Source organism: Asterias amurensis, chromosome 11 (assembly GCF_032118995.1).
Source record: "Asterias amurensis chromosome 11, ASM3211899v1".
NCBI lineage: Eukaryota > Metazoa > Echinodermata > Asteroidea > Forcipulatida > Asteriidae > Asterias > Asterias amurensis.
Window position 1 is genome coordinate 10,083,893 of NC_092658.1, and position 17,655 is coordinate 10,101,547.

At 39.0% G+C, this 17,655-nt stretch overlaps 3 protein-coding genes across 4 annotated transcripts in view; 1 reads left to right on the forward strand and 2 right to left on the reverse strand.

The window, feature by feature from the left end:
* Window positions 1-17,655, forward strand: part of LOC139943763 (tuberin-like) — an 84,723-nt gene that overhangs the window by 38,947 nt on the left and 28,121 nt on the right. The window lies entirely within an intron of this gene.
* LOC139944078 (microfibril-associated glycoprotein 4-like) lies at window positions 8,622-10,055 on the reverse strand. Its single transcript, XM_071941033.1, has 2 exons — window positions 9,713-10,055; window positions 8,622-9,304 (listed from the first exon to the last, which is right to left on the reverse strand). Exons 1-2 carry the CDS (start codon window positions 10,053-10,055, stop codon window positions 8,622-8,624), a joined length of 1,026 nt encoding a protein of 341 aa, XP_071797134.1.
* On the reverse strand, window positions 12,233-13,993 carry LOC139944079 (microfibril-associated glycoprotein 4-like). The gene is made up of 2 exons (XM_071941034.1): window positions 13,643-13,993; window positions 12,233-12,901 (listed from the first exon to the last, which is right to left on the reverse strand). The coding sequence occupies exons 1-2, from the start codon at window positions 13,991-13,993 to the stop codon at window positions 12,233-12,235; spliced, it is 1,020 nt and encodes a 339-aa protein (XP_071797135.1).

Consider the following 17,655-nt stretch of genomic DNA (forward strand, 5'->3'; position numbering starts at 1 on the left):
TTACCGTTTTCTCAAAAAGTAAAGCATTTAATGGACTAATATTTCAAGAGAAGTTTTTCACCATTACCTTCTGTAAACCCTGTAAATTATTTGTAAATCTGTGAACTTTTTTTGTTTTTTTCTGTACCGAAAGGGTCCAATGGCTTTAAAGGGAAGGTACACGTTTGGTAATTACTCAAAAACAAATATTAACTTAAAAACTGACTTGGCGAGTATTGGGGAGCTGTTGATAGTATAAAACATTTTGAGAATTGGCTCCCTCTGATTTTGAGAAAGAGGTAATTTCTCACTAAAATAATAAAAGACTTTGTCTAGCCAGAAATCTTTTATTCCTATCTGAACGCACACAAATTCGTCCAACAAGGGTGTTTTTTCTCTCATCATTTCCTCGCAACTTCAATGACCAATTTAGCTCAAATTTTCACAGGCTTGTTATTCTATGCTTATGTTGAGATACACCAAGTGAGAAGACTGGTCTTTGACAATTACCAAAGATGTCCCTTCCCTTTAAGCCACTTGACCATGACACCCTACAGTAATGGGAGCATTAGTGGTTGCTCTATGCATCCACGGTTTATAAGTGACCACAAAAGGTAAACTTTTAGTCGATAAGATATGAGGGAAACATTGTCCTGGGTGTACACTAGTGCCCAAATAACGCCTGGTTTTAATTTAGTTAATGTACACAATGCCATTTTGTTAAAACTGACAGCAGCAAGAGGGCGCTATGTAGGTGGCTCTAATGTATACAGACCAGTCAGGTTCAATTTCCTGTGACCGGATGCACAATACAGCATTTCCAGGCACTTAACCCATGACTAGATCACCGCTCTTGCATTAGTGTTCACCACAGGTAGCTTTTTTGGGGGGACCTTGAACAGTAATCGGTTGCTGCTTGATTTTTTTGAAAAGTTGTTTAGTGCAATTTTAGTGGTTCTAAGTTTCGATCGATGAACATTTTCCTTGCGCAGATTGTTAAAGTAAAACAACCAATCAGTGATCCAACTTCATTTTGTTCCCCCGTTATTTACATTTCTGATAATAATCTCTCAGAAAGAGCATCTGTGAAAAGTTTCAGATTGGATTGATGACCATTTCCTCAGTACAGAATGTTAAAGTAAACCAACCAATCAGTGATCCATCTACATTATTTTTACCGATATTTACGTTTTTCATAATCTTTCAGAAAGAGCATCTGTTAAAATGACATCTGGATTAGTTACTCAGACTCGTCGGTACCGTAGATCCATATATCATTCATATACTGAGTAGCATGCAATTCTGGTCACTTATCGGTGTATCGGTAAAAGCAAATGTCTTTATCCCGTTGCAATTGTTACATCAATTAAATATATCATTCATCAAAGTTTAATGCTGTATGGTATATTTTCAAATAGATAATAATTGAGTTTTTTTTTTAAAGGAACACGTTGCCTTTGATCGAACGAGTTGGTCGCTGAAAAGCGTTTGAAACCGTTTGTTATGAAATGCATATGGTTAGATAGATAATTTAAAAGTAGAATATGATGAGCCACACAAACATGCCTCAAAATCGCAGCAAGGTTTTCCTTTTATGTCGCGAACAAACACGGTCGGCCATTTTGTGGAGTAAAAATGTGTTGCACAAGGACAACATTGGTAAAAGAACAGTATCAACGCTTGATGTGACCCAACAAAAACATTAAATGAAAAATAGCAAAAGTTTAAGCTCAACCATTCATTGGAGTCACAAGAAAACTGTGAAAATCCCAATTACATGTTTTCAAACATCTGGTTTTGAACTCATGTTTTCAAACATCTGGTTTTGAACTCTCTAGATCAAAACTAATCGTTTTACTAAATTCTCACAAACTTTTATCATTCCAAGCAAAAAATTTTCAAAGGATGTTTCCATTATGACCGTCTTAATTCCATGTAAGTTACATGCACAATAATGTATGTGCAAATTTGTGAACATTTATCAGTCTTACTAACGTCGTACCATGGCCACAGTCTCTTTTTTTTTTCCTTTTTTTTTTTTTTTTTTTTTTTTTACATCCAGGGGCTTGGTAGTCTTTCCATATAAAAAAAAATGGTGCCAGAGTTTTTTAATATTTTGATCAAATTTTATAGATCCCCTGCATGAACTGAATTAACAAAGCACCACAAACTGCTTTGTGGACAAGACTCTCGAACTCTGTGCCACAAATTAAACTCAATTATCAGATATCATTTTCTGAGATATGTTGCCACTGGCAACCAAGCTCTTGCTTTGTGAGCTGCCTTGGTGTAGAGGCATGTTAGTATTTAACTGGTGAAAAAGATCGTTAACTGTTTAAGAGAAAAAACGTTCTTGCATAAATTGGGGCACGTTCCATTTAGGATTGGGCTATAAAAAAGCGTCTGTTTTGAAATATAAATGGTTGGAAAGATATTTTAGAAGTAATATTTCACATGTTTTTTGTGTTGTTGAAACCACTTGTGGCTTGTACAGTCTTTCTAAAGTGTTTTTTGTGCGTGTTTCGAGTGTGTGAGTAGGTAAACACATTCAATCCGGGACCTAAAACAAAAGAGGACAATCGACCCATTGCGCTACCAACGTTTACATGTGATCACGTGACCTATAGTGGGTATAGAAAAACACAGCTACACAGTAAAGACATGGGAAAACTCGATTGACCATAAATGGCTGCATTTTCAATAAATAACACTTTTAACTAAAAACATAGCCCTTTTTATAAAGTTGAATATTGTGACATTGATTTAAATCACATTTGCTGTTTGATGTTCCCAGTATTCTACTACAAAAGAGGTTTCTTTTGAGAGTATGGTTTAGACTACGTAAATTACTGAGGTTTGAGCTCACGCGCCGTGGATTTTGCGTTGTGCACGGCGTGAAGTTGGGCTGTGATAAGGGAGATCGCAAATATTTTGAGGGTGAAAATAAAGGGATTTGCAGCTTCATAATGAGATTTTTTATTGAAAATATTGGCAGGAAAATCATTAAAATGAGGGCAGTGTAAAACCACACTTTCCGTGTGATGATTCTCTTGGAATTATCTATTTGGTGGAACTGTGTTTACCCATTACTGGCATTGTTCAGCCATCGGTAAGGTCTCATGTGACAAACTCCGGAATATTCTTCAGTAATCATGTCTTTTTAACGCACATTTATATGCAATGCGCCATGTTTTTTTAATATCCAACACCCACTATAAGTCAACTGACGCACGGAGCGCAATCGGTCTATAGGGTCCACGGTTTCGGAAAGGTCCATAGTGTACAAAACCAATGGGACCTGGTGCAACTTTACAAAACCAATGGGACCTGGTGCAACTTTACAAAACCAATGGGACCTGGTGCAACTTTACAAAACCAATGGGACCTGGTGCAACTTTACAAAACCAATGGGACCTGGTGCAACTTTACAAAACCAATGGGACCTGGTGCAACTTTACAAAACCAATGGGACCTGGTGCAACTTTACAAAACCAATGGGACCTGGTGCAACTTTACAAAACCAATGGGACCTGGTGCAACTTTACAAAACCAATGGGACCTGGTGCAACTTTACAAAACCAATGGGACCTGGTGCAACTTTACAAAACCAATGGGACCTGGTGCAACTTTACAAAACCAATGGGACCTGGTGCAACTTTACAAAACCAATGGGACCTGGTGCAACTTTACAAAACCAATGGGACCTGGTGCAACTTTACAAAACCAATGGGACCTGGTGCAACTTTACAAAACCAATGGGACCTGGTGCAACTTTACAAAACCAATGGGACCTGGTGCAACTTTACAAAACCAATGGGACCTGGTGCAACTTTACAAAACCAATGGGACCTGGTGCAACTTTACAAAACCAATGGGACCTGGTGCAACTTTACAAAACCAATGGGACCTGGTGCAACTTTACAAAACCAATGGGACCTGGTGCAACTTTACAAAACCAATGGGACCTGGTGCAACTTTACAAAACCAATGGGACCTGGTGCAAAAAAGTTGAAGTAGAAACAAAAGAGGGACAATAGGGGTCCACAGTTGCAGGCGTATGCACACTTGATACACTCTGATCATTCAGTTGATCTGGCATTATATACCCCCCCCCACCCGCTCCATGCAACCAACCTATGAATAACTCCTCAATTTTTATACTCTCATGCTTTCAATGATGCACCAATTAATGGTTTCTGTTTCGCCAAGGTATTTGTGCATGATCTAGGTATGCCCATGAAGGCTTTCTGTTTTAACTTGACCCAATTTCAAAATGCCCAATCTCATGGCCTTGCTTACCGTAAAGAAAGAACAGCGCTTACAGAATATTAGCAGGGTCGCTTGTATGCGGGCGTACTCCACGCTGCTACGTACTTCACTCACACAGCAAGCGCACAAAGAGGGCGTTAAACAGAGCCGTGGAATTGGGTTCTGAACATCAGCCCTGCTGGTAAACCTCAATCAATTTCTTCTCTTATTAATTTCAAGGGTTAAATTTTTAACATCAAGGGCTATATTGACCTGTAAAATTCCGAACAAAAAATGAGTGCTTAGTAACAAAATGTAAGGAGACAAAATGTGCTTTTTGAATATGTTCAAGCTGGTGCAATTGGCAGAAGTTACCTCAAAGGTTGCTCAAATGAGATTGACCCGCTAACCAACACTGGAATCACTGGCCTTGAGCCTGTGGTCCAATGATAATTTTGAGCCTGACTGGGCCAGTCGGGCAAAATTTTCATTTTGCTACATAACTGGAAATTTCTGCTAAGCAAAAAAATAAACAGAAAACCAGTCACAAAAGGTACACATGACATGGCAGTTTGGTCAGTTAACTTTTTCTGGTAAACGCAACTTTTTGTGCTTTGCTTAGTTCTGTGCTAAGGCATCTACATGTATTCAACTAGGCCAAGGTTGTTTTCGCTTTGGACTTCCAACAAATACTATTGCCGAAGTTTCAAGCCGAGTCAATATCTTAATTCATAGAAATAGGTCACAAAGGGATATTTATTTATTTGAAACTTTCTCGAACTAGCTAATTAAGGTAGGGAAATTGTCCACCATTATAAGAGTTCAGTTTCATATAAAAATAAACAACCTGTTACACGGAGAAGCAGTTATTACATGTGCTTTTTTTCAAGACCTTATTTTGAATAAAAGCCTTTCTTAGTTTACCTAGAAAACTATCAATATAGAATTGTTACTGTTTTCAGTACTGGATGTTTACAATAAACAATAAATCTTGAATGGAATTGCCGGCTTCTATTAACGGAACACTATCCGAAAATGTCAACGGATTGTACCTCGCAACAGCCAATTTAAGGGCATTGTTGAATTTATTGATTACATTTGAAAATAGGAGTTCTAAATTACTGCATTTGTCCCTGCCACTTATTAAATGTTGTCTTTGGCAACATAGACTGTGTTTTTATTTCATTACGACTAAGGCCTCACTAATTGCTTTATAGTGTAATGTTCTGATTTGAAATGTCAAGATCGAAAAGAGGAAATGAGTATTCAACGATCCTCCCTAAAATTAAGAATGTTCTTGTATTTATTTTATTTGAGGGTTGAACAAAGAAAAATTGACTGGAGCTAGATTTGAACAAGCCACCTGGAAAAAATAAAAACGAGTGCTTGCAGTACAGTCTTTGGAGATTTTGCTTTCAAACACAGCATCCCTGTGTGACCAGGATGTTTATAAAAGTCGAAAGAAGGGATACTGAGGAGAATAGCGGCTTTCGTTCGAATCATTTATTCTGAAAATCGGAGAGGAGAGAGTCTGTTAGAAAGGTGTCGTCTCTCGTGAACATATTTTGAAAGTGAGTGAAAGTGTGAACATGAGCTTATGAGGGCGCAAATGTAAACAGGTTGATTTGCATAAATAAACGTTTCTAAAACGAACTGAATTGGCGGATGGATAAAAAGTAAGGTAAGTAATACCTTAACAAATGAAAGAAAATAGTACATTTAAAGGAAAAATAAGAAAACTCTGTGGGGTGTCTTTATAACCGTCACACCTGTTTGCATCCCTGTGGAGACTTTTGTTTTCTTTCCTATGTCCCTTTAATTAAGAACCTCCCATGGACTCTATTCGCTAATTTCCTTGTTGAGCGACCCAGTCTTTAGAACTTCCCTACAGAGCCCGTTTGTTTACCCTTTTCTGTTTCGTTCTCGGTCCCCATAATTAGGTAGTGAATATAAAACATAGAGTTATATATAAGAACTAGAGGGCGCACGAATGATGCTTCATGCACAAACGCCACGGGACCGCAAGATGACAAGCGCGTCATTCTGCACGCGCGCTGAATATGAAATACACATTTGAGGTTTTTTTTATTGAACGCTCACGCGATGCTGTTTGTTCAACTTACAAAATGGCCGCACAAACACACGCTGTGAGATAGCTGTTTTGTCAACTTAGAAAATGGCCGCCTGCTCGCATACCGGGGCGCGTATATAGGCCAGTGCGCGCTCTAGTTCTTATATATAACTCTATGATATAAAATCACTAACTCTCTTAAAAGCCATAAGAACAGTTAGCTACAGCAGAAAACTGAAGCCAAATCAAACGATATTGTCTCTAATAGAGTTCTGATGAAGGAGGGGGGGGGAATGGTGTAGATTGCCTTATGTTTGATCTTTCAGCACGAAATTTGAAATAAGGCTTCACTGGATATAATCTATCAACAACAATTGGAACTTTGCATGCCAAAGGGGAAATTTTGGTCTAAATGCTTAATTCAAAATGCCAAATTTAATGCTTTTTCAACTGAATATCATTAAAATTCCTGAAGAAACTAAAAACAGTCTGTTCAAAAATGTAAAGACCAATATATTTGAAATGTAACTTTACTGTACAGGTTTCTAACATTTTAACGCTAGGTTAGAGACGTGCACAGTTTTTCCTACTTTCGTTAGAACTCTATCTGTTTGAAAATGACTGCCTCGGCCCACATAACTTAATTTGAGCCCCTATTTTTAATCTTTAATTTAATTTTAATTGTATTTAATAATGGGTTCTGTAAAGTGCTTATTATATACCTTTAAGGGTGGTGTATCAAAGCGCTCATTGTAAATAAAGCTATTAATTATGAGACCCGTTTATGTGGCACCTTATAATGGTTTATATAAGGTGCGGTGTCGCATTAAGCAGCCACTGCCAGACGAATTGGGGCAAACCCCCATTCTGTGCACAATAAGTGCACTTGGTTCTTTTACGTGCATTACACAACACACAGGACCAAGCCCTTTATGTCTAATCTGGAGGTTGAAGCAATAATGTCTTGCTTATGGACACAGTCACACACTCTGCTGATCAGATATGCAGAGCTTGAGTCCAGTGTGCTTGACCGCTTGGCCATGACACAAGACAAAAGCGGAAAAAAAACCCACAAGTTTTCAATTCTTCATGATCTTGTTCAAGATAGAATATGGCTTTTTAGGATTTTGGTGAAGGATAACCAATTTTTTTTATGGACAAACTGACTTCACTGTCGAAATCCTGCACTTCAAGCATTTAACTATTTCAGTGCCAAGGATGACATGTACGATCTATTTTAAGTATTCTGAAAGGGCCATTATCAAACGATCTATTCCATATACTAAAAAAGTGTCATCAATAATTCATGTAAATCCACAATAAACATGTTATCACAAGAAGGTATGATCACTCAAAAAATACTATTGACTTTGGGATGTAAAAAGTCAAACAAATCAACAAGATACATTTTGTTTTGTGAAAAACATTCAAAGAAATATTTTGCACAGTTTCAAAAAAACTTTAAAAGCTGAGCATTAAACCAGGGAATCAATGTGTGGTGAAGAGGTTTTCAACTAGTGGTTTAATCCCAACGAGGCCTGGTTCTTGATAATTTTACTGAGACGAAGTCGAGGTAAATTATCAAGAACCAGGCCTTTTCGGTCAAAAACATCAACACTTTTTGGTCAAAAAGTAAAATAAATGCAAAAATTAAAATTGTTCAATGAGTTCTTTCAACACAACACCCCTCCAGCTATGAAATGGTGGGGCCCTCGGCCCGATCGGGTAAACAACTCCTTATAAGGGAATGCTGTGTGCGTCGCGCGTATCGCGTGATGTGGCACAACTGTTTCAGCCGTTGCTCTCGACCAATAGGAATGAAGAAACTGTCTTAAGCACAGGTGGTGCAAGCTCGCGTGTCACGCCCATGTTCCAACACTTTTAACTGGTTATAAACAAAGGTTTATACACACCCACGTGACGTGCTCTCCACCAATAGGAATAGCGAAACTGTCTGAGGTATTTATGAACTAAGGTTCAAAACACAACAAAAAGGGTCACTGAATTTTTCTTTTTAGGGAAGATACACTTTTAAATCTGAAAAAGGTTTTGATTGATTGTTTAACCTATCACATTTAGGACCTATAGCAAAAAGGGAATTGCAGTTTGATTGACAATTTAAACAATTCCTAAAATGATTAATTGTTTATTAATGTCACAGCTGTGGTTTCAGAAAACTGAACTAAACCACAACAATAGTTCCCATTTTTACTTAGATTTCCTACTTAACTAGAAGTGGGAAATGAAAAACAAAACTTTCTGAAAATGTTTATTTCTTTTTAAAGAATGTAGAGAAGTTAGGCAGCTATACTCACTGGCATGTTTATCTTAACTTCATACTGCATGATTTGATTGGTTTATCCTTTATCCATTCATTCCACCTGATGCCTCGTTCGGTAGGGTAGCTCTGCCCATATTCACCATTTAAGTGAGACTTCACTGTGCAGTCTCCGAACCACCAGGCTCCATGAGCTGTGTCTGCACAATTCCCACTGTCATACTCATCATTGTCTCTACCTGTTGTTGTGAAATCTTTCCCATTGCTATCACCCATGGAGTCTGCTGGGCCACTCTCAAAATTACTGTAACTGAATTGGTACCTACTACCAGTAATGTGTACTCCACTATACTTTGCATATCCATTAGAACCTGCCCATGATTCAGCATCTACCCGTAGATTATTATAACCTAATGAAGTCAGTGTGACTAAGTTATCGTTGCCAAGCCAGAACTCTCCTGATGGGTCACCGAAGCCAGTCTGGTATTCAGTCCAGCTTTTATAAAAGTCTAGAGTGCCATCAATTCGCTTCTGAAATACAATCCATCCTCCACCGTCAGTCTCCATGTCACAGTACACCTTCATACCAGGTGCACTGGTACCCTCCGGGTAGATTGTGTATACACCACTCTCAGTGTAACCACCAGATTGAAATGCCTTACAGTCTTTGAGTTTCGGCAGGGGCGTTGGAGTTGAAACGAAGGGGGTTGTTGTCTCAGTGGTTGAGGCTTGAGTTGTGGTCTCAGTTGATGGGGGTCGAGTTGTTGGCTCAGTTGATGTGGGTCGAGTTGTGGTCTCAGTTGATGGGGGTCGAGTTGTTGGCTCATTGGATGTGGGTCGAGTTGTTGGCTTAGTTGATGGGGGTCGAGTTGTTGGCTCAGTGGATGTGGGTCGAGTTGTTGTCTCAGTGGATGAGGGTTGAGTTGTTGTCTCAGTGGTTTTGGGTTGATTTGTTGTCTTAGTGGTTGAGGGTTGAGTGGTTTGGTCAGATGTGAACTTCACAGAGGATGTTTCTATTTCACAGTAAATCTGCTGACAGTTCACCAACCCATCAGGGCAGATGGTGTAATATCCACTTTTCTCAATCCCTCCCTGACAACTTTTGAAGCATTCAAATGTTTTATCAACGGTGGAACGGATAGGCGTGCCCTCATCCATGTCAAAGTACAAACTTTCTTGATCTTCAACAAAGTCTTCAGTGTGCTCCTTTCTTGTAGCATTGTTCAACTCACAAAACCCTCTACATTTGTAGAAGTTGAAAGACTTACAGTCTTTCTCCAGACCGCAATCTCGTCCACAGATGACATGATTGACCACAGTTTTGTTCTTGTACACAAAGTTCTTGAGGGCCATGTTTTCAGCACTGAAGAACTGGTGTTCCAACTGACCACACTGACTGCCAAACCTTTCCGCCACCATCGATGGAGAAAACCCCCAAATTGTCATGAAATAGAGGACAGAGAGAATTCGCAGAGCCATATTGAATCAGAGTTGACAACATTCACTTTTCAAAATAAAGGAAAAAGAAAAACTGTGTATCAGCAATCTGTTCTCAGTAGCTAGATAATTGGAGTGCAGTTTATGCTAACGCACACCAGCATTTGGAATTAACATCTGGCTGTAATTGACGTGGACCTTGGTTTTATTACCAAGAGTAACACTCCAAATGCACTAATTGGTCAAACCTGGAAGTTAATACGTCTTGTCCCACTGATCATCTGATTGGCTAATGGCTTGTGTTTTTTTACCTCACCATTTCTGTTAATTTCCCTGTGATTGGCTAACCGGTAAATGTCAATACAGCAATGCTCCCAGCTAGTTGACTCCTACATCATGAAGTGACACAAGACCTTTTTAGCATCACTACTATGACATCAACCATGGATCAGGTTCACATGTTTAATTAAACAACTCAAAAAAAGCTTCATATGTGCTTTTAGTCACTGAAACGCCTCCGGGAAAATCACTGGTTGAAAACACCTGGCAAGCACGTCTCTTAGCTGTTTACGCTCCAACTGAAGCTTGTAATGTTTGACCACATAGCCCATTCTCCCTCATTGATCTTAAGAATGGACGATCAATCAATATTCCATCAACAAACCCTCAGTTTATTGACAGCATTTTCGGTTTTCTCAACCTAGATACGCTGCTAAAAAATTTTTAAGGCGGACTAAATATTGATTGATGATGAGCAGGGGCTGGTGGTGGAAGTTCACCCAATATGAATCAGTGGATTTAATCTCCAAGCCTCGCTCTTCATCAAAAGACTTGTTGCATAAACACCTTGTTCTCTAGTTAATACTTAACCACAACTTCTTGATTTGTGCGATTCATAATCACAATGTGTTAAACCAGTGTTTCAAACAACTAGTTATTTGGCATAATGAGGCAAAACGTGATTGAGAGATTGACTGTTGCCAGCTTGGTGTTTATTTTCCCTTGTGGGAGTTTACCGAGTGGTAGTTTACTGAGTATCGAGTTATTGATTGGAGATCGTCTAAAACAAACATCAAATCCTCCCCCAACTCCATTTTCTTCATTTTAAGTTACAGGAACTGACATGACTTTTAAGAGCATAATTTGCAGGCCCTTGTAGGCATAATTACACGACCATCCAATTTGTCACAGATTTGTTATTTTATGCATATGGTTGGGATACACCAAGTGAGGATATTGCATAAGCTCAGCCTCCATGTATTATGTCGCTGTAAACAAGACTATATATGGACAAATTAGTTTATAAGCCCGCACCTGTTAAAACAAAACTGATGCATTTTCAGTGCGTACATGCATGTGTGCGAAGTTGCAATGAAACTAAGATGAATATAAGCATGCGATACTGTGCAAAGCGCAAACTACTTATACACAATGTATGCTGGTTTAGGGGCCACTTATTCGCTATTTTCCAAAGCCGGTCCTAAATCATCCGTGAATACATTCCCACGTGATCGGGTTTTAACGAATCAAAGACTGGAAACTGTCTAAGGTATTTATTAATAAGGGAATCAATGTGTGGTGAATAGGTTTTCAACTAATGGTTTAAGCCAAACGAGGCCTGGTTCTTGATAATTTTACCGAGACGAAGTCGAGGTAAATCATCAAGAGCCAGGCCTCGGCGGGTTTAAACCACTTGTTGAAAACCGATTCAGCACACTTTGATTCCCAGTCATAAATATCTTTTTGGTCAAAAAACATCAACACTTTTTGGTCAAAAAGTAAAATAAATGCAAAAATTATTATTTTTCAATGATTTCTTTCAACACAACACCCCTCCAGCTATGAAATGGTAAGGCCTGTGGCCCGATCGGGTTAACAACTCCTTATAAGGGAATGATGTGCGCATCACGCGTATCGCATGATGTGGCACAACTGTCCCGGCCATTGCTCTCGACCAATAGGAATGAAGAAACTGTCTTATAATCACAGGTGCAAGCTCGCGTGTCACGCCCATGTTTCAACACTTTTTACTGGTCAAAAACAAAGGTTTATACACACCCACGTGACGCGCTCTCCACCATTAGGAATAGCAAAACTGTCTGAGGTATTTATGAATATTTATTTTGGATAATAACCAAAAATAAATATTGTTATTAACATGCTGTTACAGTTATCACCCTGTTTACTATTATTGTTTAAATGAAGAGATGTACTCACTATTAAGGTTTACGTAGTATCATACTGCATGCTTTGATGGGTTGATTCCATTCGTACCATACAATGCCTCGTCTGCCAACAGGGTTCTGCTCATATTCACCATTTAAGTGAGACTTCACTGTGCAGTCTTTGAACCACCAGGCTCCATGAGTTTGTTCTGCACAATTCCCGCTCGCCTCATCATTGTCTCTATCCCTTGTTGTGAACATTTTGCCTTTGTTGTCATTAAGAGAATTCTTTGCAGGTGCGCCTAATATGTAATTGGTATAAGTGAATATATATTCACTTCCAGTAACACTTACACCATCATACTCTACATATCCTGTTTCGCCATCTGATTCAAGAACCACCCGTAGCTTGGTAAAATCTGCTGAGGTCAGGGCCACCAAGTTATCATTGCCAAGCCAGTACTCACCAGATGGATCACCGAAGCCAGACTTGTACTCAGCCCAGTTGCGATTAAAGTCTACACTGCCATTCAGTCGCCTCTGAAATACAATCCATCCCCTATCATCAGTCACCATGTCGCAGTACACCCGCATATCAGCTGCACTGGGTCCACTTGGGTAGACTGTGTATACGTTACTCCCGCTATAACCAGCCTCTCGAAACTTTTGACAGCTGCTGAGTTTAGGCAGGGGGCTCTGAGTTGAAAAGAAGTGAGTTGTTGGCTCAGTGGATGAGGGTTTAGTTGTTGGCTCAGTGGATGAGGGTTGAGTTGTTGGCTCAGTGGATGAGGGGTGAGTTGTTGGCTCAGTGGTTGAGGGTTTAGTCGTTGGCTCAGTGGATGTGGGTTGAGTTGTTGGCTCAGTGGATGAGGGTTGAGTTGTTGGCTCAGTGGATGAGGGTTGAGTTGTTGGCTCAGTGGATGTGGGGTGAGTTGTTGGCTCAGTGGATGAGGGTTGAGTTGTTGTCTCAGTGGATGAGGGTTGAGTTGTTGGCTCAGTGGATGAGGGTTGAGTTGTTGGCTCAGTGGATGTGGGGTGAGTTGTTGGCTCAGTGGATGAGGGTTGAGTTGTTGTCTCAGTGGATGAGGGTTGAGTTGTTGGCTCAGTGGATGTGGGGTGAGTTGTTGGCTCAGTGGATGAGGGTTGAGTTGTTGTCTCAGTGGATGTGGGGTGAGTTGTTGGCTCAGTGGATGAGGGTTGAGTTGTTGTCTCAGTGGATGAGGGTTGAGTTGTTGTCTCAGTGGATGAGGGTTGAGTTGTTGTCTCAGTGGATGAGGGTTGAGTTGTTGTCTCAGTGGATGAGGGTTGAGTGGTCTGGTCTGATATAGACGTCTTCACAGAGGATGTTGCCATTTCACAGTAAATCTGCTGACAGTTCACCAACCCATCAGGGCAGATGGTGTAATATCCACTTTTCTCAATCCCTCCCTGACAACTTTTGAGGCATTCAAATGTTTTATTAACGATGGAACGAGTAGGTGTGCCTTCATCCATGTCAAAGTACAAACTTTCTTGATCTTCAACAAAGTCTTCAGTGTGCTCCTTTCTTGTAGCATTGTTCAACTCACAAAACCCTCTACATTTGTAGAAGTTGAAAGACTTACAGTCTTTTTCCAGACCGCAATCTCGTCCACAGATGACATGGTTGGTCACAGTTTTGTTCTTGTACACAAAGTTCTTGAGGACCATGTTTTCAGCACTGAAGAACTGGTGTTTTAACTGACCACACTGAATGCCAAACTTTTCCGCCACCATCAATGGAGAAAACCACCAAATTGTCATGAAATAGAGGACAGAGAGAATTTGCAGATTCATATTGAATCAGAGCTGACAACATTCATTCTTCAAGAAACAATGATGACTATAAATTGCCCCCAGCAATTTTTGTTTATTGAAGTGTTAGTTTGAGCACACGGCAAAGTCTAGAATCGTTTCCAACTTGCAGTTCTAGTGTGTGGTCGTTGTTTTCCCCCAGTGGTTTCTTTCCACAACCACTAGTTGGTCATATATCTCTGAGACGATGCAACTTGTCCTATCAGTCACCTGATTGGTTACTATTCTATGGTTTCATGTGACCATTTCGATGACTTATCCAGTGATTGGTCTTCATGTAATTGTATTACAATACTTCAGCTTCTAGCTAGGTGACTCCCACAGAGGCTGTTTTTAATGTCACTCAATCAATTTTAAACCAGGCACCGCTTCCAAATCAAGGGCTTCCTTTGTGCTTCAGTCAACGAAACAGCCCATCTTCAGGAAATCAATCATTAAAAATGCCTGCAATATACGTCTTTTGGCAATATACCCTCCAACTGGGCAAAGCTTAATTGCATCGACTGATCCTATGCCTTATTGTGTCTCACGTTGATCTATGAATAAACGATCAATATTTCATGGACAGATCTCTTTTGCCTTTGAATTCGACTGGAAACCAGAAATTGAATTCATTACCCATGTATAGGTTCTATTGAGTTAATTGCAAAAGAAGAACATTTTACAAATTGTAGTTAATTTCACCCCAGTTTCTGAAATCAAGGGTTTAATATCCACTCTTCCATTGTCATACGTTGTTTTTCACTACTGGATAACTTTATATCTTTAAACTAAGAACTACTAAAGAAACTTGTAGACCCCGTGCCCAACGCGCAATGCACTTAGTCAGGTATCCGCTGACACTGTTCTGCTTCTTTACAGATCAACTTTAACGAAATCACTCTAACTAACTTGTCAACTTATCTGTTTTTGAATTTTGTATTTTTTGGTAATTATTTGGTCACAAGAGTGAAAGTTTCCTATAGTTTTTTTTTTAATTAAATTTAATCAGAAAAACCACCCCCTGTCCTTCTTCAATTATTAAACTTGTGATTTTTCCCTGCCAGTAAAAGGCGTCCTACTTGTTTCCCATCAAAGACTCATAAAAAATGAAAGTGAAATCAACACTAAAGGACCAGTGACCTCAGTAAACCAGCGTAAAAGCAGTCTGTGTTGTAACCTTAATTACATAAACAACAACAAGGACTTAATGAAGGTTGTTTTATCTCAATAATTGCTGTGCATTTTCCATTGTTTTGCTTGGACCGTGACTGAAGCGGGACGTCACCGTGCTGTTCTGATTCCTAGGGTCTTCAAGGCCTTTTTTATAACTCAAAATATTTTCCTTGCATGTCATTGATCAATAAAAATGTGATTGATTTTGTGTGACGTTATGAAACCATTTTGATTGGGTTTAATACTTGATTAGATGTAATCAATTTAATACACACTTGCTAACCTTTCTTTACCATAGCACAATAATTTCGTTCAATTAGATCTTTTTAAGGTAAACCTTTCCTGCAGGTTTCATGTAGTTGTTATTTATTTCCATAATAAGTTAGATGAATATATCCATCAAGTCCTTAAAATGATAGTCTACATTCGTACCAATCTAGGACCAATTACATAATGCTGCTTCAACAGTCAAGCACAGAGTAATGCCTGTGATTTTTTTCACAGAGCTCGAGAAAGTACAGACTGAACGGTTCTTACACACATCGGTGTATATGGGTGAAACCAAAATTAATAATCTTTATCCCGGATGCAAATTTCCATCTTGTAATTTTTTTTAAACCCTCCAGCTTCTAGCGAGGTGACTTGTTAATCATTCCCACAGAGGCTGTCCTTTATGTCACTTCGGTATTTATACTACTATTTGTTTTACAAATTTTTTACAGCAGCTCATTCTGTGTATATTGGTCGCTATGGGTTTAGTATTTCAGTTGCTACATGTATAATTTGTCCGATTTGTTTGGCTTTCATTTAAAGCCATTGGACCCTTTCGGTAAACAGTATTGTCCAAGGCCCACACTTCGTGTATCACAACTTATATATAAAATAAACCTGTGAAAATTTAGGCTCAATTGGTCATCGGCGTCGGGAGAAAATAACGGGAAAACCCACCCTTGTTTCCGCACGTTGCGCCGTGTCATGACATGTGTTTAAAATAAATTCGTAGAATTTATATTGTTTTAATGTTTTCTCAAAAAGGAAAGCATGTCATGGAATTCAAGAGAAGTCTTTCACCATTACCTTCTGTAAACCCTGTAAGTTATTTGTAAATCTGTGAACTTTTAATTTTGTTTCTGTTCCGAAAGTGTCCAATGGCTTTTATTTAGCAGATGTTCTTTACAAACACAAGTTCTTTGAGTAGCTACTGTCATAAAAACAAATTTAATATTCCAGACCCCAATCACATTATTAAAAAAAGTTTAATAAATTTATTCTTATATAGCGCTTTATCACATGAAGGGATCAGGATGGCTACTCATTTGTGCTTCAGTCACCAAAACGACTCATCCTGAGAAAAAAAAAGAAAAAAAAAAAATCCTCCAGGCACATCTTTTTTGCAATAAACGTATGCTCCAGCTGGACAAAGCTTAGTTGCAAAAGAATAGAGGATCAATATTCAACTGACAGCCCATTAGCTTATGAGGTATTCTCATACAAAAACTCATAATAATTGTTTTTTCTAAATTTCTTATAACTTTTCAATCTGGAGACCAGATATTAAAATTATTACCCGTATATGGGCTAGCTATTCTAAATTGCAAAAGAAGAAAAGTTAAACACTGGTACTCAATTTCGCTCAAATTTCTGAAAGTCTTCTTATTTTACAAAGTATGAGGTTTATCATCCGAGTCTGTGTGTGTACAATAATTGAGCGCTAACTCAAGAAGGACTTGGCATGTCAACACAAAACTTGGTATTTTTGTGGACCCCCCCCCCCTCAATAAATGTCAAGGTAAAACTGCTTTTGTGATGGATGCAAAGTGGGTCCTTTTGTTTGGTTTCCGGTCAAATGCAATTTGACAGTATTATTTTCCATTCTGTTCTCTTTATGAATAGCTGGCATTAAGAGCAGGCATCTCTCTGAGAAATCTCATAATGCAATCAAGAACAATCTAGTATTTTTTTGATCTGCTAGAAAGTCTGGATTTTTTTTCTGTCTATTCAATAACAGTGGCTTCTCATATAGCACTCGGGTCTGTCACTCAGTGACGGTCGTGACACTTAAGCACTATTTACTTCTGATGGTGACTAGAGCAAGCTAGTTGAAACATTGAGTCCAATGAAGAAATGGTTCCGTGGTAGTAAAGTTAGAAACAAGAAGTCCCCTAGATCCACTAAAGCTAAAGTAGTAGTTCCAGCCATATTTCTACCTGGCAGTAGTTGCAGTCTGACATTTCTTTTCAGAACTGAGAAATCTCCCCAACTCTGAAAATCTACTCCGCGGTAGAAGAATACACTTAAAGCAAGACCCGTTCTCGAAAGAACAAACTCTACCTGGCAATTAGTTACCCACATGGTGTTTCAGCAAACCAAAAATATATTGATACCTTACCATGCAATGCCTCAAATCCGATAAACATTATTTAGGTTCATCTGAACTGAAAAGTTTGTGATACTTTGTACATCTGTGAGGACAGTGGTGGTGTTTCATG

Coding starts and splice junctions, on each gene's coding strand:
- LOC139944079 (XM_071941034.1), bottom strand. CDS start 13,993: ATGAATCTGCAAATTCTCTCTGTCCTCTATTTCATGACAATTTGGTGG. Junction 12,902..13,642: donor GCACACCTACTCGTTCCATC/GTTAATAAAACA, acceptor TCATCCACTGAG/CCAACAACTCACTTCTTTTC.
- LOC139944078 (XM_071941033.1), bottom strand. CDS start 10,055: ATGGCTCTGCGAATTCTCTCTGTCCTCTATTTCATGACAATTTGGGGG. Junction 9,305..9,712: donor GGATGAGGGCACGCCTATCC/GTTCCACCGTTG, acceptor CCACAACTCAAG/CCTCAACCACTGAGACAACA.